General features: G+C 38.6%; 1 protein-coding gene and 1 long non-coding RNA gene across 4 annotated transcripts; one reads left to right on the top strand and one right to left on the bottom strand.

Moving 5' to 3' along the window:
- Positions 1 to 459: 459 nt before the first annotated feature.
- Positions 460 to 7,610, top strand: LOC121816368 (uncharacterized). Its single transcript, XR_006055917.2, has 2 exons — positions 460 to 625; positions 7,198 to 7,610. It is a non-coding gene; the product is annotated as an uncharacterized LOC121816368 (long non-coding RNA).
- Positions 6,109 to 24,710, bottom strand: ZNF260 (zinc finger protein 260). 3 transcript variants are annotated; one of them, XM_060398572.1, is made up of 3 exons: positions 24,679 to 24,710; positions 15,564 to 21,791; positions 6,109 to 12,459 (listed from the first exon to the last, which is right to left on the bottom strand). In XM_060398572.1, the coding sequence occupies exon 3, from the start codon at positions 11,956 to 11,958 to the stop codon at positions 10,723 to 10,725; it is 1,236 nt and encodes a 411-aa protein (XP_060254555.1). In that variant the 5' UTR covers positions 11,959 to 12,459; positions 15,564 to 21,791; positions 24,679 to 24,710; the 3' UTR covers positions 6,109 to 10,722. The 3 variants fall into 3 exon arrangements, with proteins under 3 accessions (XP_060254555.1, XP_042086834.1, XP_012045647.1); XM_042230900.1 differs by having other exon boundaries at positions 21,611 to 21,791; XM_012190257.4 differs by lacking the exon at positions 15,564 to 21,791.
- Between the last annotated feature and the right edge of the window lie 217 nt (positions 24,711 to 24,927).

Here is a 24,927-nt window from a genome sequence, read left to right as displayed (position 1 = left end):
CTCACGCGAGAATCACGTTCTTGTCGAGGAGTCCTCTGGGAAGTGTAGTCAGAGACATCCCTGTGGCTGACAAGATGGCTACCGGTCTACCGGATTTCTAGCAGAAATCAGCTGCAGCCCCGCCTAAAGGGTTGCATCCCCCTCATCAAACCGCCCACCGGAGGCCTCACAGAGCCTGGCTTAGCCTCGGGCCGTGACTCCCAAGAAAGCCCACTGTGAAACGTTTAAAAATGGATTTTCTTACTATCCCCGGGAGTTGAACAGGCTCTGGAAGAAAAGAACTAGACCGCAAGCGGGGAGAAATAGCACAGCCGAGCCTTCTGGGAAATGTAGTTAGGGAGCAGGAAAAGCTAGCGGTGAATGGACCATTTGAAATTGGTCTTAGCCTGCGCCTGGTCGCACCGCGGAGACTTCTGGGAGTGTCACTGCCCAAGGCATTCGCAAGCTTCCTGGGTCGCCGTTTTGGCCTTTGTTCGGCCATGAGTTTGGTTTAGGGGTTCCTCAGTGTAGAGGAATTGTGGGACCTGAACTTGTGAGACCCAAAACTAGTCTGGGAGGCCGAAGGGAAGGGGTACCGGGAATCTGCAACGCAATTGGGGAGGTTGAAGGCGGAGGATTCCTAAACGTGAAACGGGGAGGAATTTCTGCTGCTGGGAAGGGGGCTGATGTTATTCTGTGCTACCTAACTGATTTCTGTGTGGTTTGGGGAGTGAGGAGAAGGGGAGGCCACTTTGCAGGAGGCAAGTAATGAAAACTCGGGGGCCTATGACTGTGGTGATAGTAGGGAGAGGGAGAAACTGGATTCAGGATTTTGTGTCTATGTAACATAATTTCATTGAGTATCACCGTGTGTATGATTGTATCTTGGAAAATAATCTCTGAGCCTCATTGTAAAACGGTAACAAGAAGGGTAGATTTTCCTTGAAGTATTTTTGTGGTTATTGTTAAGGTTTGATGGAACAAAGATTACGTTACTGAGCTAAGGCAATGGCAACCCACTCCAGTACTCTTGCCTGGAAAATCCCGTGGACAGGAACCTGGTAGGCTGCAGTCCATGGGGTCACTAAGAGTCGGACACAACTGAGCGACTTCACTTTCACGTTTCACTTTCATGCATTGGAGAAGGAAATGGCAATCCACTCCAATGTTCTTGCCTGGAGAATCCCAGGAATGGGGGAGCCTGATGGGCTGCCGTCTGTGGGGTCGCACAGAGTCGGACACGACTAAAGTGACTTAGCAGCAACTGAGCTAATAAATGATTTAAAGCTTGACTTTCATGTAAAACAAATTATCGATTATGGGTTAGAAATAAAAGCGCTTTCTTTAGAAAGTCAGTTTGAAAGTGACTATTTTCCTTTCTTTTTTAAGTAGAGTGTTTGCTCTTGCTTACAGCCCAGACCCTGGGGTCAAAGAGCTGATTTGTGAAGTGCTGGACTAAGAAATAAAATTTGATGGGCAGTATCGGCCATTGAAAACAGAAGAGAACTGAATTGTTCACAGGCTAAGTCCTGTCCGACTCTTTGCGACCGCATGGACTGCAGCACACTAGCCTCCTCTCTCCTTCACTATCTCCTGGAATTTGTTCAAAGTATTTCTTCTCAATTTTTGGGAGGAGTTTGAGAAATATTGACATTATTTCTTTAAATGTTTGGTAGAATTTTCCAGGAGTCTTTTCTCTATTTTTCTTTATCTAGCTCAAGTTTTATCAATTTTGTTTTAAAAAAAAAAAAAGGCTCTTGATTTTGTTGACCCCCCCCCCTTTTTGGGGAAGGGGGGCTCTTTATTTACTCTGTCTTTATTATAATTTCCTTCCTCCTGGGCTTAATTAATTTGTTCTTCTAATTCTGGAGTTGTGACATTATTTGAAACTCCTGTCTTTCTGTGAAAGACACTTATTTGCTCATCTCAAAAGCTGTGGCCTGGGACTTCCCTAGTTCTCCAGTGGTTAAGACTCTGCAGTCCCAGTGCATGGGGTGTGGGTTTGATCCCTGGTTAGGGAATTAAGATCCCACATGAAGGGGAAAAAAGTAAGAGAATATCACTGTAATATCCCTACCTTTTTCATCTTTTAAAATATAAAGATACGTTAAAGTTATTTTAAGAAAAAAAGATCCCATATGTTGCACAGTGCTGCCTAAGAAAAAGGGAAAAGAAAAAAAAAAGCTGTGGCTTCAGGGGCATGCTTCTCATTTAACACATATCCAGAGGGTAACTGCAACTCTCCCTAGAGACTAGCTCACCAGGTGGCCCCATCCTTACACTCTCCCTCTGCCCCTGCACTTTCCTGGTGGCTGACAGTAAAGCATCTGTCCACAATGTGGGAGACCCGGGTTCGATCCCTGGGTCGGGAAGATCCCCTGGAGAAGGAAATGGCAATCCACTCTAGTACTATTGCCTGGAAAATCCGCTGGACAGAGGAGTCTGGTAGGCTACAGTCCATGGGGTTGCCAAGAGTTGGACACAACTGAGCAACTTCACTTTCTTTCTGCAGCTACACGGTTTGCTGGAGTCTTCATGAAAGGAGCTTGTGCAAAGTCTGACAGCCCGGGATGGTGGCTGCTGACCAGAGGACACAGTCCTTATAGCCTGACTCTGGTGGCCAGTGGGGCTTGTGTTCATGGGTTCAATGGCATGGTAGCAAACACAAAACAGTTCTTAACGGGCTGTTCCTTCAGGGGTTATTAGTACAGGGAGCAGACAGAAACACCTATCTTTTCTAGTCTTCCCCCAAAAGAGGTGTATTTGCATCCTTTAAAAGCTTCTGTCTGACTGACTTCTTTAAGATGATAGAAAGGGTGCTAATTAGTAACAGGAAAACATATAAAAATATAAATCTCACTGGTAAAGGTAAATATTTAGTTAAGTTCAGAATGGTGTTGTAATGGTAGTGGGTTGATCACTTATAAATCTAGCATGAAGGTTAAAAGACAAAATTAGTCTGCTGCCAAGCCCTGGGAGAATAGCCACAGTGATTCTTCATGAGACAGTTAAGAAAAGTTTCCCAGCTCACTATAACCTTGTGGGTCTTGTGGACATTGAATTTCAGAGATAGATATTTTGGGGGCTTGTCTCCCAGCTGGGATTCTTAAAAGTTAGGGTGCCAAATACATGGTCCAAATCCTTTACTCCTCGGGGTAAAGCTAGGAGTTGGGTTCTCTCCTGATTGATGAGTCGCAGTGCCAGGGTTGGGGTTTATGGCAAGTCTGTGTCTCAGACTTTACTACCTGTTTCACTGTGGATTTTTTCTTTTTCCTGATATGTAGGAGTCACTCAGCTGCTTTCTAGATTTCTTTCAGAAAAGTCTCTCAGCTAATTTCTGGATTTCTTTCAGAAGTATTTATTCCACAGGTAGCTGTAGATTTGGAGTGTCTATGGGAGGTGGTATATTGAAGAGCCTCTTGTGTTAACATCTTGAACCCAAATCTCCACTGCTTCTTTTTTAAAAAATTAATTTTATTTTTGGTATATAAAATAAAATTATTTTGGGTCTTCATTGCTCTGTGTGGGCTTTTCTCTCTACTTGCCGTGAGCAGGGGCTACTCTTCATTCTGGTGCACAACTTTCTCATTGCGGTGGATTCTCTTGTGGAGCAAGGCTCTAGGCACGCAGGCTCGCTAGTTGTGGTGCACAGGCTTAGTTGCTCCGAGGCATGTGTAATCTTCCAGGACCAGGGATTGAACCCGTGTCCCCTGTATTGGCAGGCGGATTCTTTTCCACTGTACTACCAGGGAAGTCCTCCACTGGCTTCTTAATCTGTCTTAATCACTGAATTCTTAATCTCCAAGGGGGCTCAGTGAGTGAGTAAAATGTGGATATGACCACTGGGATGGTGGGTTGAGTATCACAGAAGTGCTTACTAATCATTTGCAGCCCTCTCTCATGACATTTCCAATTCTGCCCATCTCACTACTGCCTAACAGAATCTTCTTCCAAGTTCCAACTGTCCTGGGTCGAGGTATTAAGTCCCCTTAGTCTGGAGAGTGAGCATTGTTTTCTTATTTCTTATAGATCATGTTGTGACAAGTTTGGATTTTTCTCCTTCTAAAAGCTATTTATTTATGGAAATTACTGTAAGACAAGATCATAATAGCATAGGATAGTCTGAAATATTTATATATCAGTGTGCATGTGACATTGTGTGCTAGGGCTTCTGAAGAGGCAAAGTCTATATCACCCTATTTCCTCCCATGAATTGTTGTTCAATGGAAATTTAGGACAAGGAGTTTAGACACATGGAGGCTAAATATTACCTTTATTGTAGATAAATGCAAACTGGAGGCTGGTCTGTGTGGGAGTCCAACGGTATTTCCGACTGGATTCCAGAAATAAAGGGAGTGACCTGGTGAACCTTGACAATGGCAAAAACAGACTCTTAATCCCCACTCCCATAGTGTGGCCTAGGCAAATGCATGCTGTACCCTCTGAAGACAGGCAGAGTCCACAGCAGAAGCAGGGCCAGGGCAGTCTGTGTTTAACCAGAAGACAGGAAACTACACAGTAATTTAAACAGGGAAGCTTAATATAAGGAATTATTAAGCAGTGATAGTAACTATATAGAGCTATACTGTTAAGATGAAAAGGATTTTTAGGGGTCTTTAGCACTGAGGCAGTGTACCTAAGGAAGGACAGACTTGAAAAGGGAGAGGTTCATACTTCATGAAAGACTACTGGATGGCAGAGAAGTTTGCTGGGTTGCCCAGTCCCCAGACATGACCAGGCAGTTAGATAAGCAGAAGCTGACAGACATTTAAAGGGAGTCGGGGCACCACTGTGGATACTAGTGGAATGTGGAGCTATAGAGGCCCCTCTTTGCAGGAATCTAGCATATATCCACGAAGGGCTTGGGCCTAATAGCTCCTGGTAGTTGGGTGGGACAAAGGTCAGGGTACTGTCTTGCTAGATGACTGGCTGTATGAGGCCCCCAGTGTGCATGTGAAGGGCTTTAGAGAGGGTATAATTTTAAAAAATAGCTGCCATTCCCCAGGTTTTTGTTCTGTTAACTCAATGGATATGGCCAAAACCCTGGGGAGTCAATAATTTATTGACATCACCTTGCTTGCATCTTCATGAGACCACTGCTCCACTACCAACCCTTGCTACCTGGGGCATCCTTTTAGACTGCTAATAAAAATGTATAGTTTGCATCCAGCAGTCTCTGAATTGGGTCATTAACACCATATTAGTTTAATTAACCTCAAGGTCTTGCTTTGCTCCAATGCCAATAGTTCTATGATAATTCTGTGAGTCTTTACTTGACCAAACTTTAGTCAGATTTGAACCTTCTAGATCTATCTTGTGCATTATTATGAACTCTAGATTTAGTAGGAACTCTGCTAAAGTCAGTTGAACTAGCTGCTGCTGCTAAGTCACTTCAATTATGTCTGACTCTTTTCAACCCTATGGACTGTAGCCCACCAGGCTCCTGTCCATGGGATTCTTCAGGTAAGAATATTGGAGTGGGTTGCCATTTCTTCATTTGAACTAGAACTCTTATAAATTCAAAAAACATATATAGAAAAAGTAGGTTAACAGTATATAAACAGAAAATCCACAGAAGAGGAAACCAGATGGACAACATTTGGCATTTCCTTGGTTATTTATGAGGATGAGCTTTTCAAATGTTGGTTGTCCATCTAGTTTCCTCTTCTGTGGCTTTTTCTACTTTTACACTGTTCTGATGGAAGTGGCTTTGTCTTACTGCAACGCAGGAGACCCGTTTCATCCCTGGGTCGTGAAGATCCCCTGGAGAAGGGATAGGCTACCCACTCTAGTATTGTTGGGCCTCCCCTGTGGCTCAGCTGGTAAAGAATCCGCCTGCAATGTGGGAGACCTGGGTTCGATCCCTGGGTTGGGAAGATCCCCTGGAGAAGGGAAGAGCTACCCACTCCAGCATCCTGACCTGGAGAATTCCTCAGACTGTACAGTCCATGGGGCCACAAAGAGTGGGACACAACTGAGTGACTTTTACTTCCACTTGTCTTACTGTATCTGGGAGCTCGGAGTTAAACATCTGACAAGGTTACCTCACATTTAACTGGCTAGGGTAGAAATAAGCAGGAAGGGGACTGTCTTTGTTTGGGCTACTATAACAAAATACCATAGACTGAGTGGCTTAAACAACAATTTATTTCTCACAGTTATAGAGGCTGAGAAGCCCCAATAGCAAGTGCTGGCAGATTTGGAAAAGGTCCATTTCCTGGATTGTAGACAGATGCCTTCTCACTCAGCTCACATGGCCTTTTCTTGGTATACACACAATGCCACATTCCTTATGAGGGCATTACTCCCACAAGAACTGTACCATCCTCTTGACCTCATATAAACATAATTTCCTAAGGCCCTATCTCCAAATACCATCACGCTAGGCACTAGGGCTTCAGCACATGAATTCTGGGCTGGGCTTGGGTTCCTTATTCAACTCAACTAACAAAAATCTTTAATGGTATTTTGCAGGGATGGGCTTTACTCTGTTCTGAATTCTCATGCTGAAGGATGGGAATAGCAATTTGAACCTATGCAAAGGCTTACTGGCTTCCCTGGTGGCTCAGAGGGTAAAGCATCTGCCTGCAATGCGGGAGACCTGGCTTCGATCCCTGGGTCGGGAAGATCCCCTGGAGAAGGAAATGGCAACCCACTCCAGTATTCTTGCCTAGAGAATCCCATGGACAGAGGAACCTGGTAGGCTACAGTCCACGGGGTCGCAAAGAGTCAGACACGACTGAGCGACTTTAAAGGCTTACTATGTTTGGGGACAGGAAGATAGTATCATAAATGTCATTTCTCCCCAAATGTAAACACTTAAGGCAATTCTAATTAGAATATCAAAGGGCTTTTATAATTTGAGAAGACCTACGTTCATTTATAGAGAAAGAAAACGAAGATTAGCCAATAAAACTGGAAAACAGCAAGGAGTAGGGGACTTACAGAAACAAAATACAGTAAGGCTAATGTTAACATTATCCATTAATGTTAGTATAGGAATAGAAAAATAGATGAATGAAGCAAGAGAATATAAATAAGTCTTGGTGTAAATCAAAATATAAGCCAGTTAAAGTAGAATAAAGAAAAGATCATTTGGGTAAAGTATTACATAGCAGAATTTTAGTTGAATAGGAAAAGTATGGTATCAAAGTAATAAGAGGCCATTCCCACTGACCCATCCCTGGAAAGATTACTTTACTTTTTTTTTTCTTCTAGTTTCCTTGAAGAAAATACTGGAAATCTCTCATTTGTGGCCTGTACCTGGATGGGATGAACTGTGAACTGGCATGTAGACACTGACTGCCTATATAACTAAGGCATCATAAGTCTTGGGAAACCAAGGTAGTAACTTCCCTGTGCTTAAGTGGTTATCCCTGTTACAAGTGAGTGCACCCCATTTGATGGTGGCACACCATGCAGATGCCCTGCTTGATGAATGTGCCGGATGAGAATGTTAGCCTCCCAGTGCTGAGATGAACCACACTCATTCTGACCTTGTCTCCTCTGTGCTGGGGTAGTGGAAGCTGTGCTTGCTTGAGCACTTGTAAGACTTTCTGATGAACATGCTGTAAAGACATTTTCTTGTTAGGACAAAGCTAATAATAAACCTAACGCTAGGTTAAAGCTTATTCTGTTATCTCTCTTCCTCCTTTCTGTTTGCCAGTTCAAATCTGTGATGGCTTCTGGTGGACATGTAGGTGTCAGAGCTGTTTGACCCTAAACTGACTGCTGGATTATTTTAACAAACTGTGCTTGTACAACTGGCAACACATCTGGAAGAAAAAAATATGAACCTTCATAAATGACATTAAAAATTCAATTCTAAAAGGGTTAAACATTAATATATTACAAAAAGGAAACAGACAACTTGAAAGAAAACCTAAGAAATAACATATATAATGTAGAGATTAAAGTATCTTTACAACTGACCCATACATTTCCTAATATCTAATATGGAAAAAGGTCTCCAAAACTGACAAAAAGATAAATAATCCTATAGGAATATAGGCTAACAATATGAAAGTTTACAAAGAAGCAAATCTAGGAACAGGTGAGGTTTATACTCATCAGACAAACATGAATTTTAGTATAATACCACCTACTGTATAGTTGGAGGAAACTTATTTTGAAAATAACTGATAGCATCTACTAAAATTTTAAAATAGCACATATCCTTTGATCTAGCAGTCTCTTGCCTATAATCTATCCCCTGGAAATAAGAATACCTAAAATGTAAGGGGCACTTGTAAGGGTGTTTACTTGTGTTGTCTATCATGGTAAATAGTAACAAGTTGAATCAGCAGGGAGGATGGCTGAATAAATACACAGTACACACTATCATAGAATACCATGCAGCATCTGCCTATCTTACTCTACGTGACCATTATAATCATTCTTGTTGCTGGGCCATGGCACTGGCCAACTATATGCACCGAATGGTAATCCTAGTTTGGTCTGGATTAGAGTTCCTAGTTGTTCTGTGACTTCAAAGATGTACCAGCACAAGGGTGTAATACTTAAGGAATATCAGAGAATGTTTAATGAAAAATGGAAGAAAAGAAGATATTTAGATTCACATAGATACACATATATGTTACCTGGATACATTACCTCACAAAGTCAACCTATGGCATTTACAATCTTAAAACCAAATTTCAAAAATGCCAGTAACAAGCAGTGCAGTGCTACAGTTATATTAGCATAGTATTTTTCTGAGTTTAAAAGAAATCAATATATTTAAAAGGAGCCTAAGGTTTAAATGTTACATACTCACTTTTATCACTATTCAAAAAGAGCATTAACTGTTTCTATATATCAAGTTATTGTGGAAAAGAATAAAAAATCCTCCAGAAGATTTGCTTTTAATAAGAGAATTCTCTTTAGGTCTGAGATCTCCCTTTTTCCCCAAGGAAACAAACTAGAGGTGGGGTAGGGGAGTTGACTATGTCTGGCAAATTAGAGAAAATAACTAGTTTGAGTTAAAAACTGAAGCTGAAATGCAACAGTTGTTTTACTTGGTGTCATGCAAAAAAAAGAGTAATATGTTTTCTTCATTTTTAAAATGTCTAATTTCTAATACCAGAACTGGTTATGTGGCCTATTAAAATTTCTGATAAGTGTTTCTGAAAAACTAATTATTTCTAACAAGTCTGTGCATGTATTATAAAGTAATATGATCCTTAATGTGCTTCAATCACCTGTTGCAAAATCATGATCTCAGAGACCACAGAGATTACTGATATGACATTTGAGAATAAATTTAAATAAATGGATTTGTTCAGTTACCATTAAAATTTTAAATTTTATTTCATATTTTAAAGATATGATTTCAGAAATATACTTTTTGCAAAATATCTGCATCTAATTGGAAATGTAAGTCCATTATAACATGTATTCCATGTAGCCTCTCTACTCTTATCCCTTTTTTAATTTTCAGAAGTTTAAAAGAAACAGTATAAATAGAATAAACTCATATTATTACAATCCAGAATCAACTAATGTTTTCTTATATTTATTTGGAATGTTTTTTAATGAGATAGATATTTAGATACAAAACTGAAGTACTGTTCAACCACTATTATTGGCCCCATTTTCCTTCTACTCCCTTTCTTTCTAGAGACAACCACTTTTGGGAATTGAGTGTGTATACTTCCAATTCATTCTTCATAGTTTTACATAAAAATGTTTACCCATAACCAATGCTTTAATACTAGTGTTGGTTAGTGTTGATTTAATTCAAACTCACACAGGTATAGTTACAATAAATTCATCACTTCATTTTCACTCTACATGATTTTCAAATCTTTCTGTTAATACATATAGATTTAACTTGTTAACTGCTAGAGAATATTCTACAGGGTGACTACATCACATTTTATCAACCATTTCCAAAGTGACAGACATTTGTCTCCAATTTTTTGCTGTATGAATATAACTCATGATGCAATGAACATTAAAGATACAGGACTCCCTGGGTACATGTATCAGTTTCTTCACTATATGTATATATACTCGAGTGGGTATTCTGGAATGTGTTTTTAAAATTCTTTCCTACTCCAAAGTTTGAAAAAAAAATTCTCCTACAAAACCCTTTTATTATTAAGTTTTGCTCTTTGAGTTCTAGTCTCCAATACTTTTGAATGTTTTAATAAATACTTTATAATGTATGACAACAGCAAAGATCTAATTTTTCCACATGAAGAATCAATTACCCTGAGACCATTTTCTTAATTATCCAGATTTTTCTACCAATTTGAGATTACCACCTCTATGAACTGCCAATTCCCCTTACAAACATGCATGTATTTCTGGATATAATATCCTGTCACAATCTTTATTTTCTATTACTGTATCAAGAGCAAGTAATTTTGATGGTTATACATGTAGTAAAACATGTAACAAAAAAATGACAATTTTGTCTTTGTTTCACATCTTCACACCTTGTGTATCTTTGAATATATCAGGTAGGCCTTCTAGAACCATGTTGATTAGTGTCCATGACTGGATCCTTAATGAGAATGCTCCTAAAAGTCCAGCATGAACATGTTTGTTGTGGGGATATTCGGGATATAGATTTTCATGATAGTATGATAGTTATTAAATTCTCAGTGTATTACATTTTGAGTTGTTGCTGTAGGTTTTTTTATATTCACGTCACTTTACTGTAAAATCAATTTTTCTGATACTGTTTAGTATGACTTCTATTGAAGGTTTTCCTAAATTTAAGACATTCATAGAGCTTTAATGAGTATGAATTCTCTGGTGTCTAATATGATGTGACTTCTGGCTAAAAGCTTTCCCACATTCATTACACTGATAAGGTTTTTCTCCAGTATGGATTCTCATATGCAAAGCAAGAGTTGAGAACTGAGAGAAGGCTTTTCCACATTCATTGCAACCATAGGGCTTCTCACCTGTATGGCTTCTCATATGCACAGTAAGAGATGAGCTTTGACAGAAGGCTTTCCCACATATTTTACATTCATAAGGCTTATCACCTGTATGAATTCTCACATGTACAATAAGTGATGTGATTCGAGAGAAGGCTTTTCCACATTTATTACATTCATAGGGTTTCTCTCCTGTATGAATATTGTGATGTTTAATGAGGTACTGCTTCTGCCTAAAGATTGTTCCACATTCATTACATTTATAGGGTTTCTCTCCAATATGAATTTTCTCATGCTCCGTGAGGTTTGATTTGCCACTGAAAGCTTTTCCACATTCCTTACATATATAAGGTTTCTCTCCTGTATGACTTCTCTGGTGTCTAATGAGGCTTGACTTCTGAATGAAAGCTTTCCCACACCCTTTACATTCATAAGGTTTCTCTCCAGTATGAATTCTTTGATGGATAATGAGGTTTTCTTTCTGGCTAAAGGCTTTTCCACACTCATTACATTTAAAGGGTTTCTTTCCACTATGGATATTCTGATGTTTGACGAGGTATTGCTTCTGGCTGAAGGCTCTTCCACATTGGTTACATTCAAAGGGTTTCTCTCCTGTATGAATTTTCTCATGCTCAGAGAGATATGATTTGCCACTGAAGGCTTTGCCACATTCCTTACATGCATAGGGTTTGTTTCCAATATGATTTCTCTGTTGTTTAATAAGGCTTGACATCTGAATAGAAGCTTTCCCACATTCATAAGGTTTCTCTCCAGTATGATGTTTTTGATGAGTAAGCAAGTTTCCTTTCTGGCTAAAGGCTTTCCCACATTTATTACACTGATATGATTTCTTTCCTGTATGACTTCTCAAATGTAGAGTAAGGGATGAGACTCGAGAGAACACTTTACCACATTGAGTACATTCATGTGATTTCTCTGCAGTATGCATTTTCTTATGCTCTGTGAGGTTTTGCTTCAGACTAAATGTTTTTCCACATTCATTGCATTCATATAGTTTCTCTTCAGTATGAATTTGATCACGCTGAAGATTTGATTTAGGCCGAAGGCTTTCCAACATTCTTATCATGCACAGGTATTTCCTCAAACAAGAATTCCTTAGTATCTCTTGACATGTGACATGGATGAAAGCTTTCCCACATTCAATATATGCAGATGGTTTCTCTCCAATAATAATTCTCAGATATCTAACAAAGTTGAATTTATGATGAAAGACTTTTCACACTGGTTATCCTGAGGTCAGATGATTATAAAATTGGGATGAAATGTAGCATCCTCATTATATTCATAATGGTTCTTTCTTAGATAGCTTCTCTCATGTTTAAGTGCAAGTTATGTCCAAATTTTTAAACTGGGTCCCATACATAGAGTAGTAGTCTTAAAGAATCAATGTCTGTGCACACAGGCTTTTCTGAGTTTTTCTTTAGCTGTATTTTATGAAGTTGTCTGAGTTTTTTAGTTGTATTTTCTGAGTTTTTCCTTAGCTGTATTTTCACAAAGAAGGATGCAATTTAACTCAAAGGTCTTTCCTGTTGTATCTTTATTTACTTATAAATTTCCCAGGCCTTTTCTGAAAGGGAGTACAAAAAAAAAAACATCATTGAAAAGAGTAACTGTAAAATATTTAATGCCTGGCATGTAGTGAACATCTAATAAGGTAGCTATCATCATCATCAGTATAACACTTGTGAACTTTTCCACTATTTTAAATAAAATCTCAGAAGTGTGCAATTTAGGGACTTCTCTTGTGGTCCAGTTGTTAAGAGTCCACCTGCCAATGCAGGGGACATGGGTTTGATGACTGGAGCAACTAAGCCCACAAGCCACAACTACTGAGCCCCCATGTTGCTACTGCTGAAGCCCAAGTGCCTAAAGTCCATGCTCCGCAGCAGGAGAGGCCACTGCACTAAAAGGCCTACTCATTGCAATGAACAGTGTCACCCACCCACTGCAACTAGAGAAAGCCCCAGTGCAGCAACAAAGACCCATCACAGCCAAAAGAATAAAAAACAGTGCAATTTAAAAATACTTTTAATTTCAAACCTAATCTAACAGTATAAAAGAAAGCTCAAATACAAATGACACCCATGAGTGCTTTAGCTTAAACTGGTTTTAAATGAAAAAAATGCATACTTTATAAATCAGTAAAATGAGGGAAAACATAAAGAACAGGTGACAGGATGAAAGACAAACATTAACACTGGAAAGTGTAGGATGAAGGGATAAAAAATGAATAGGAGTATTAGTAAACGGATGTGTGGTTAAATAAGATATTTATTTCTACATCTTCTTGAAGCTCCATTAAAATGACAATAAGGGGATGAAAGGCATTACTCATAAAAACTGAAAGGCTGAAGAAACAACAATGGATGAAAGTATTGGGAAATTTTGAAAGGAAAGTGAATAAAGGACTAAATTAACCACAAAACTTAAATAAAATGCTAGTAGATGAGGATACCACTTAGATGCAAGGTAATTTGTGACACAGCTGTTGACAAAAAGACTCTATAACTTTATGGACAGATTGGGTAAGAATTGAAAGTGGCTTATAAAATTATTATGTAAGGAGAAGTTGATGCACCCAACTCTCCTAACTGGAAGAAATAGGAATTTATTATCCAGAAAAGTGTAACTGAGGAGTTCCAAATTTAGTTTTGACAGAGTAGATGAGAGCGCCATACTGAAAGAGGGTGATAAGTAAAAGTTTATATATAGTATAAAATCCCAACTTCTTTCTACTGCTAGACTACAGGAATGCTGGTAGTTGCCAGGTGTCAGATATGGAAGGGTTCTTATCTGAAAAAATGAGAAAATCATGAGAACCCCGATAGATCCTGACATTTGGAGTCATAGAAAAGAAACTTATATATCCAACTGAATGCATACAGTGAAGCTCACCATTTTAACAGACCTACTCATGGACACTGATTATAATCATCACAGAAAATATGAAAAATGAATGCAGGAAGTTTTCTGAGCCCCATCTTCTTATTAGCATGTTGATAATGATTAAAATTAACTGCATTTAAAATAGGTAAAACAGCCATATGAAATGCAAGAATAAACACCAATAGACACAGTCAAATGAGTTTAAAGTGGCTATCTACATGAAGCAAGAATGCTGGGTAAGGAAGAATGGAGTAAGCATAGCTATAATCCTATCTGATGTCTAAAAGCTCCAATTTGTTATACCTACAGAGATTTCCTTGAAGACTTGGGCCTTTTAACTTGAATCAATCTATAAATAATTATATAATAACTATAGACAGTGCTTTTTTACCTACTTACAACTGAGTTTCACATGGGCTAAACAGCAAAGTACATATACGTTTAATGGGAAAGGAAAAAAAAATAAAATATGCCAGAAAATAGCCATCTTTGCTTCCAAATCTGATTTTGATTTCCATTTTGATTGCTGATACTATTATTTCTGGATACTGAAACCGTCATTGCCATCAAATTTCAGTTTTCACTTATTTTTCTTCTTTCATTATGCCTGATATTCTGGTACCCAAGCTCTTTTTTGTCAAGGACTCTTTTCTTGGCCTAAGTCCTTTCTTTTCCACTTACTCTCTGGAAACCTTTGACAATATTCTGATTTATCCATCTCAAAATTTTATCCACACTTTCATATAAATCATTCTAAGAACTGACTAGTAATACGCTGCCTCTCTTATCAATGCTGTAATTTCCATAATTAGAAAAAAAAAACCTCAACACTCACTGCATACCATAAGCAAAAATTCACTCAAAATGAATCATGGACCATAGCATAAGCATTAAAACTATTAATAAGAAATATGAAAGAAAAAATGGTAGACTTCATCAAAACTAAAAACTAATTAATGCCCTTTAAAAAACAGTTAAGAAAACAAAAACAAAAGCCATAGACTGGGAGGAACTAATAAAGGGCTTCTCTCCAAAATATATAGAACCGCTGAAACTCAATAATAAAAATATAAAAACAATTTAGTTTTTAAAATGGGAGAAAAGACTAGAATAGACTTAAAACATGAATGGCTAGAGAATCCCATGGACAGAGGAGCCTGGCAGGCTGTACTCCACAGGGTCACATAGAGTCAGACATGACTGAAGCAACTCAGCATGCACCCTCGAATTTACAATGTAGTGAATTTACATTTCAACGTAGTGAAAAACACAAACCTAAGAGAGTATATGTTAATACATAAGATCCAAGTTACTTTGTATCTGAGATGGGAGATACAAGGATTAGAGAGATTGGGCTAGAAGTAAGAGATAGTTCAATAAAAATGAAGTTCAAGATTGAACGGTGGATAAGATTTTGATAAATGGATCACTGCACAATCAAAGGCAAATATGCCAAGAATTTCATACACACAACAGGGGTGATAAGAAGGATACAACTTACTATTTAAAGCTGGAATAATAATCACAACTTAATGAAGGGAACAGGGAGAATGAAAATATATACATTGTAAAGTATATAAAATATACATCACTCCTGGTGATAGTAAATAGATATTGTCTAAAATCAAGGATGAAGACTAAGAAAATTATGAATATAAAGGAAAACACAAGAAAGAAATAAAATAAACTTCCCAAATGTTCAGGAAGATATATGTTCACAACAAATAAAGATCCTACAGCAAAAGATAAAAGATGAGGCAGAATTTAAAACAGTAGGGAATTTACCTAGCAGTCCAGTGGTTAGGACTCTGTGCTTTCACTACTGAGGGCATGGGTTCAATTCCTTGTCAGGGAACCAAGATCCCACAAGCCATAACGTGTGGCAAAAAAAAAAAAAAAAAAATTTAAAACAGTACAGAAAATTAAATCAGAATCAATACCAATCATACTGTTCCTGTCAACAAATGCAAATAAGATAATAATAACTATTAGAAGAACTATGATAGGCTCATATAGAAAATTCTCAGGCCTCAAGCCAGACCTCCTGAATCTAAAAAAGCTATGGGTAGGGCCCAGCAGGAGAAAGCAATGGCATGCCACTCCAGTACTCCTGCCTGGAAAATGCCACAGACAGAGGAGCCTGGAAGGCTACAGTCCATGGGGTCTCTGGGGTCGCTGAGGTCGGACACGACTGAACGACTTCCCTTTCACTTTTTACTTTCATGCATTGGAGAAGGAAATGGCAAGCCACTCCAGTATTCTTGCCTGGAGAATCCCAGGGATGGGGTAGCCTGGTGGGCTGCCGTCTATGGGGTCACACAGAGTCGGACACAACTGAAGTGACCTAGCAGCAGCAGCAGCAGGGCCCAGCAGTCTGTATTTAACAAGCCCTTCAGGTGATTGTTGTTTTTTTTTAAGATTTATTATATACTTATTTATTTTATTCTTTGGCTGAGCTGAGTTTTTATTGCTTTGTCCAGGCTTTGTCTGGTTGGGGTGAGTGGGGGCTACTCTCTAGTTGCAGTGCGTGAGCTTCTCATTGTGGTGGTTTCTCTTGTTGCAGAGCACAGGCTCTAGGCTTACAGGCTCAGTAGTTGTGGCTCACAAGCTTAGTTGCTCTGTGGCATGTGGGATCTTCCGGGAGCAGGGATCGAACCCATGTCCCCTGCATTGGCAGGCAGATTCTTAACCACTGGACCACCAGAGAAGCCTTCTCCAGGTGATTTTGTCTTGTTTTTTTTTGTTGTTGTTTGTTTTTTTTTTTTTCCTCCAGGTGATTTTGATGCATGCTAAAGTTTAACAACTGATATAGCTGCTGCTGCTGCTAAGTCGCTTCAGTCGTGTCCAACTCTGTGCCACCCCATAGACGGCAGCCCATCAGGCTCCTCCCATGGGATTTTCCAGGCAAGAGTTCTGGAGTGGGTTGCCATTGCTTTCTCCAACTGATATAGCAAATCCCCCCCAAACTGTATATAAGAGATATATATATATTCTAAAATAATATATCAGAAATGCTGAAAATAAAGACTAGAAATAAAATAAAGATAATCCTGAATATATAAACTATAGAAATCCAAGATACAAAAACATTAGCAACTGAGAAGACTACCTCTCTCAACCTAGAAGATCAAATCCATGAAATATGAGAATATATATAAAATGGAAACATGAAATAAAAATATGTACTAATTTATAATATAGAATTAACTAGTTTATTCTGTATTTTGAAAATACTGAAACACCTTTTAAAATGCTCAGAGGACAGTCTCAAAATAAGTCCACATAGTAAGCCTATAATGCTTCAAATATTCCACAAAGTAGAAAAGGACGGAAGAAATACCCTAAAAATAAAGTCAGAAATTAAACAAATTAAAATTTTCCACTTGTAAATTTCAAAATCTACTGGCTTGAACAAACTATTTGGTCAAAGAGGAAATTAAAATATATTGCATAATATTCAGAATATTATTCAGAACACAATGTATATCAGAACTTGAAAAAAATGCTTGGACATTTTTAGCATAAATGGTTACATCATTTTAAAAAGAAATAATAAATATTAAAACTAAGGAATTACAATAAGGAAAAGTAAACAAAAGAAAAACAAAAATTAGAAAAGATAGGAAGAGAAATTGATTATTACAAACAAAAACTACAAGTAACAATAGATTCATGAGTAAGAATAAAAGCAAATTAAATTAAAAAAATGATTATTTGAAAACAAGAATTATAGACTATTTTGTTCAATTCTATGCAAATAAACTTGTAAACCTAGCAAATATAACCTCTGAAAACTTAGACCAGAAAAGAAAATTTAAACAGAAAAACAAATATAGAAAAAATAGAGGCAATCATTCTCTCATTTTATCATCCCAAAGTCCAAGGTATGTGTGGTTTAAGATGTGAATTTTACTAAACTTTTAACAAAGTACAATAATACTATTTATTTAAAACTTTCCAATTCTTAAATTCATTAAATTTGCAAAAGTATGATGTACAACAGATTAGAACTAAGTTCCATATAACTAGTAAGTCAAAAGAAAATACAGAAATTACATTCTCCTGGTAATTAAAGCCCCCCTTGTATTTTTACAGGGATTATATCAACATCCTTCACAGATACTTAACCAGAACTGAATTTTTTATACTGTAAAATGACAGTCCTGAACTGAACTAGGCAACATTATCTGAATACCAGGCAAACTGGTCCTTTCAACAGCATTTATCTTGTGCTTTAAAAAGTAAATCAAAATTTTAAAATATAAATCAAAATGCTCCAATGCCAAGTGTACTAACTTTGTGCTACAATGCCTAAGCTGAGTAATTGCAATAGAGATCCTATGGATTACAAAGCCTAAAAAACTTTCTATCTGGCCCTTTACAAAAAAACTTATTGATGCTCTTCTACCCTAGAGTGGTGATTCCTCTCTCCTCTACCAGGCTGGAACCAGGATACATTGTTAATCCAGTTTTAACCACAACTAAATGATAAAGAGACAACCTGGAAGAAGTCTGGATCTTAAAGTACCACAAAGACCAAAGGTACCATGCAGATTTTGACTACTCATCACATAAAGAAATAAGCCAATAAATCAATTCTTTCATTCCTTAAACCAGCACATTTGGACGTTTATTATAGTCACTTAGCTTTAAACTCCCAAATGTGCTGGTTTACCATTTAGCTTTGGTTTACCACTTAGTTTTACTATATAGGGGCTTTCCTGATAGCTCAGTTGGTAAAGAATCTGCCTGCAATGCAGGAGACCCTGGTTCGATTCCTGGGTCAGGAAGATCCACTGAGAAGGGATAGGCTACCCATGCCAGTATTCTTGAGCTTCCCTTATGGCTCAGCTGGTAAAGAATCTGCCTGCCATGTAGGAAACCTGGGTTCGATCCCTGGGTTGGGAAGATCCCCTGGAGAAGGGAAAGGCTACTCACTACAGTATTCTGGCTTGGAGAATTCCATGGACTGTATACGGCCATGGGATCACAAAAAGTGGGACATGCCTGAGTGACTTTCACTTAGCTTTACCATGATTGATTAACACTTTTTAGTCCTGTTTCATTGCCTTACATATCATGTACCTGCAGATACCAATTCAATTCAGGCATTGAAAGTATTTTCAGATCGTAAGAAAATGAATGGACAAGAAAATGACTTTTTACAAAAACACATAGTAGGGTAGAGTTTGCCAACTTCTGCTTTTAACAGGTCACCATTTAAAAAGAATACACTGAACTCCTAGAGGAGAACATAGGCAAAACACTCTCAGACATAAATCACAGCAGGATCCTCTATGATCCACCTCCCAGAATTCTGGAAATAAAAGCAAAAATAAACAAATGGGATCTAATTAAAATTAAAAGCTTCTGCACAACAAAGGAAAATATAAGCAAGGTGAAAAGACAGCCTTCTGAATGGGAGAAAATAATAGCAAATGAAGCAACTGACAAACAACTAATCTCAAAAATATACAAGCAACTTATGCAGCTCAATTCCAGAAAAATAAACGACCCAATCAAAAAATGGGCCAAAGAACTAAATAGACATTTCTCCAAAGAAGACATACGGATGGCTAACAAACACATGAAAAGATGCTCAACATCACTCATTATTAGAGAAATGCAAATCAAAACCACAATGAGGTACCACTTCACACCAGTCAGAATGGCTGCGATCCAAAATCTGCAAGCAATAAATGCTGGAGAGGGTGTGGAGAAAAGGAACCCTCCTACACTGTTGGTGGGAATGCAAACTAGTACAGCCACTATGGAGAACAGTGTGGAGATTCCTTAAAAAATTGCAAATAGAACTACCTTATGACCCAGCAATCCCACTGCTGGGCATACACACTGAGGAAACCAGAATTGAAAGAGACACATGTACCCCAATGTTCATCGCAGCACTGTTTATAATAGCCAGGACACGGAAACAACCTAGATGTCCATCAGCAGATGAATGGATAAGAAAGCTGTGGTACATATACACAATGGAGTATTACTCAGCCACTAAAAAGAATTCATTTGAATCAGTTCTGATGAGATGGATGAAACTGGAGCCGATTATACAGAGTGAAGTAAGCCAGAAAGAAAAACACCAATACAGTATACTAACACATATATATGGAATTTAGAAAGATGGCAATGACGACCCTGTATGCAAGACAGGAAAAAAGACACAGATGTGTATAACGGACTTTTTGGACTCAGAGGGAGAGGGAGAGGGTGGGATGATTTGGGAGAATGGCATTCTAACATGTATACTATCATGTAAGAATTGAATCGCCAGTCTATGTCTGACACAGGATACAGCATGCTTGGGGCTGGTGCATGGGGATGACCCAGAGAGATGTTATGGGGAGGGGAGGTGGGAGGGGGGTTCATGTTTGGGAACGCATGTAAGAATTAAAGATTTTAAAATTTAAAAAAACAAAATAAAATAAAATAAAATAAAAATAAAAAATAAAAAGAATACACTGGGTTTCCCTGGTGGCTCAATGACAAAGAATCCGCCTGCCGATGCAGAAGACACAGGTTCAGTCCCTGGTCCGGGAAGATTCCACATGCCGCAGAGCAACTAATCCCATGTGACACAGCTACTGAGCCCACATGTCCCAACTACTGAAGCCCATGTGCCTAGAACCTGTGCTCCACAACAAGGGACGCTACTGCAATGAGCTCACAAAACAACGAAGAGTAGCTCCTGCTCACTATAACTAGAGAAAAGCCCAATAGCAATGAAGACCCAGTACAACCAAAAAAAAAAATTACACTGCATTTGCCTGACATTTGAACATTTTGTTATATGTTAACACTCTTCTCTACACAGCAACCACAGTAATCTTGTCACAGGCAAATCATGTCATGCTCTCTCTGATAAGTCTCCCTGTATAATCATAAAAATATTTAGAATCATACAATGTTTATTGCAGCTGCTTCTGAGGAGCAGAAATAGAAAACTGAGAGCCAGGAATAGGAGATATACCTATTGTTTTAACGTCTATCATGTATATGTATTAGATTTTAAAAATAACAGTACAATACAGCACCAATTTCCAGGCCTGCATTATTGTTAAAAAGCAGAAGGTGGATGATATCTGGAGATACACTATGTATAGTATACAGTATAGATATACTCTATAGTATAGTATACAGATATAGTATATAGATATACTTGTATATCTGTGTATATAGTATATAGATATACTTATATACTTGTATATCTGTATACTATAGAGTTACAAAATATACTATGATATACTTATATACTTGTATATCTGTATACTATAGAGTTACAAAATATGCTATGATATCTGGAAGACAATAAAAAAACTAGGATAAAAGGGTAAAATTCAACTTTGAGGTATATTACAATAGACAGAGGGAGAAATATGATAGTAAAATTTTAAAGAAAATAATCTACATTTGTAGATTTGAAAGATTACAGATCTCTAATCTTTGGCAAGAAAGACGGAATGCTGAAGGAAAGGAGTGTAGGGAGAAGTGAAAAATGGAGAATGTTGGTGAGAGGAAGAAGCATGAAATTTAGACTGTAGAAATCATAAAATGGAGGCTGCAAATAAGGTAGAGAGGCTGGCATCCAGAATCAAGGTTAGAGAGAGAACTAGTCCTCCAGAATCTGAGAAAAGAAGAGCATCGAACCAGGAAGAGAATTTAGAAATGGTACCTATGTATCTAAAGGATGCCTAGCAATTTTTATTCCAAAAGACAAGAGCTGATAAGAAATTTTCAAAACATTTCAGATGTTGCAAACTCACTGAGCAACTGTAATGAGCCTTTATTCCATTCATTCCTGCTGGGTTCTCTCTTACCCGGAGAATACCTCCTTTACATGTCTTCCTCTATCATCAGTTGCTCTTCTTGTTTGAACTGGTTACTTTAAAATTTGAAATACTGATGTAGGACTTGGATGAAGGTTAAAGCAGCATCTCAGAATTCAGGTTGAGCCCTTAGGACCCTCAGTGGAGTTGAAGGATAAGGAAAGTAAAGCTCCTGGGGATGCACAAAGAAGCTGACTTGTGAAAAAGAACAAAGGAATGATGACCCTTTGGCTTAGAAGCCAGAGCACACACATACACATACATGTAAGTGAAGTGAAGTCGCTCAGTTGTGTCTGACTCTTTGCGACCCCGTGGACTGTAGCCCATCAAGCTCCTCCGTCCATGGGATTCTCTAGGCAAGAATACTGGAGTGGGTTGCCATTTCCTTCTCCAGGGGACATTCCCGACCCAGGGATCGAAGCCAGGTCTCCCGCATTGCAGGCAGACGCTTTAACCTCTGAGCCGCCAGGGATGCCCCTACACATACATGTGAGCACATGGAAAAAGAGTATTTGTAATTTGCATCTCAGGTCAAACGCATTTTGTCATTTAAAGGCTCCACACATTTCAAAAAAATGGCAAACAGAAGGTATCTTATTTTCAGAATTTAGGTTATACAGAGAAACTATCAGTGAGTTGCTAGAGTTCTCTAGAATCACAACCTGCATGAGTACCTTTGAGCAGGTGTCACTTGCAAGTGACACCTTGTTCCTGATTGAACAGTCACAGTTTTGAATATCATTTTCCCCCATAACAACACATTTCTCATAAATATGAAGTCACCAACCTTGAGTGATATGGATAAAATGTAAAGGGAGTGACTCTGAAATGATTCATGGCTCAGAGTTCTTAAAATTTTTAGAAGCCTAATATTTTATCCAGGTTATATTACTCTAAGAGAAATTAAGTGTCCTATAATTAAATGGTCTTTCAATTCATTCGTTCAGCAAACATATTTCTCACTTATTATGTGTATTGAAAAGACCATAGTCTTCAATTTGTAATGGGGTGTGACAGATAAAAGGGTCAAACTTGCTCAGAAGCTCTTCCCTTACTCCAACATAAGCCAGCCAGATGCTTAGTCTGGCTGGATAGTGCCATGAATTGATGAAAACAGGTAACACACATGGCAGAAAGGATGGAGGCAACACACAGGAGGGAAGAGGTAAGTATGACATTTTGGACATGAAGAGATTAAAGTTCCTATGCAACCTCCAGATGGAATTATCCATTAGACAGTTGGATATATGCCTGAGTAGCTCAGGAGACAAGCCTCAGATAGGAATGGTCATTAGTCGTGTGTCACAGCTGAAGCCATAGTGGAATTTGGTTGCTCCTAAGAGTTCTTAGAAGTGAAAAAGATCAAAGTCGGAAACTCAGGAACACTAATATTTGAGGGACAAACAAACATCACTCACTAATGGAGATTTTTTGGGGGGAGAGGGGACCTTGTTCCTTGGTTTTCACTGGAATTGTAAAAATGAGAGAAGTATTATGGAAGCCAAGGAAACATTCAAGAATGAGTCAGTGATAAACAACTGAAAAGGAATGGAGTGAACAGAGAAATCTAATTACTCCATCCCAGTTAAAAATGGAAATGTACAAAACAGGCACGCAAAAATGTGATTTTTATTCCTGCCCTAGCTAGCAACCCACTCCAGTGTTCTTGCCTGGAGAATCCCAGAGACGGGGTAGCCTGGTGGACTACAGGGTCATACAGAGTAGGACACGACTGAAGCGACTTAGCAGCAGCAGCAGCAGCTGCTCCATCCACTCACAACCATTTTTATTTTCTGTGTAAACTTTAAAAGTTTCTTCATACAACTACAAATATACACTCCTACCCCCACTTACTAAAAAAAGAAAAAAAAAAGTAGTATGTTATACCAAACATACACTTTACTTTCTTCATATAACAAAATACATCGCACTTTTTAAATCTATCTAACATATGGTATATATTTCCACTTGCTCAAGTCTTTTTTGGGGTCTTTCATTAACATTTGAAAATATCTTCATAAAGCTTTTATACTTTTACTGTTTATCCCCAAGTGTTTTATCTGATTTGTTGCTATTGTAAACAGTCTTCTTTGTAACTATTACTGATTATTTTCTGTATGTATCAAAAATATTATTTCTATATATGAACTTTTGTACTGTGATATGTTCTCATTTTATTGAAAAATGTGTTGTGTGATTAAAATACTGGAAAATACTTTTATCTTTTTACAGATAAAAGAAAAATTTGTTTCACCATATTTACAAAGGTCATTTGGTTTGGGGAAAACCTGGTAAAATTAGGAGTCAGACTGCCACGCTCACTGACAAATCAGGGAGTCTTAAATTGACTTTCCGATTTGTGCGTCCAAGACCGGACAACTTGCTTCCCAATTCTGCGCTATCAGCACCAGTGGAAACTACCTCTTAAAGTTGTTCCCTAGCCCAGGACTTCTCCAAGCAGCCTCACCGGAAGTCCTCCAAAGAAGTAAGCAAAGTCAATACCTCTGGGGAGTCTAGACATCCAATAATAAGTTTCCCAGAAATCTTTCCTCTTAAAAAAAAAAATGCTGATTTTGTTTTCTACTCCACAATGGGTCTGCTTTTATACAAAAATCACTTCTCGCTCAACTGCTTAGCCTTTTCCCGTTCTCATCTTTTACAGAAACGAATGTTGTAGAGAAATGAACCCTTTTATCATTATTTTAGAAACTAGAAAAGTGAAGTTTAAATGGTACTATCCCAGTAAGTTCCCAACGCCACCCACTCTCACGAAGTTGGAACCACACAGGTTGCAACTCTGCAACCCTCTCACTGTCCCTCACACCCTAGGTCACCCACCGACGAACCCGCCCCCGTTGCCTTCTGTACCCCTGCCCCCATCCACAGAAGCTTTGAACACTGCTGCACTCCACAGAAAGCGATTCCTCTCCTTCAGTTTCCCCAGCCCGGTCGTAGGCTCCGCGAAATCTCCCCTACAACCTACCCGACCGGACTCTAAGCCCAGAAACCTAGGTCCAGCAACCCAGATCTACGCTTCGCAGAACCAAAACCAAACTCACCAGCAGACAAAGACGACGATGGCGAGCCAGACAGCCTGCGCCTGCGCACTGCCGGCCGGTTAGCATTCCCAGAGGTCTCCTGGGCTCCACCGAGCCCGGGCTCAATACCGGGCGGAATCGGTCGATATTGGTCGGGCGTCCACTTTTCTGATTGTGGACTACATTTCCCAGAAGTTTCGGTGGTTCGAGTCAGTTTTCGCGCCTTCTCAACTCCACCCGAGCTTGTGGGACTATCTCCCTGATTGAGGG

This window comes from Ovis aries, chromosome 14 (assembly GCF_016772045.2).
Source record: "Ovis aries strain OAR_USU_Benz2616 breed Rambouillet chromosome 14, ARS-UI_Ramb_v3.0, whole genome shotgun sequence".
In the NCBI taxonomy this organism is placed as follows: Eukaryota; Metazoa; Chordata; class Mammalia; order Artiodactyla; family Bovidae; genus Ovis; species Ovis aries.
This window is presented reverse-complemented; position numbering and strand designations above follow the sequence as displayed.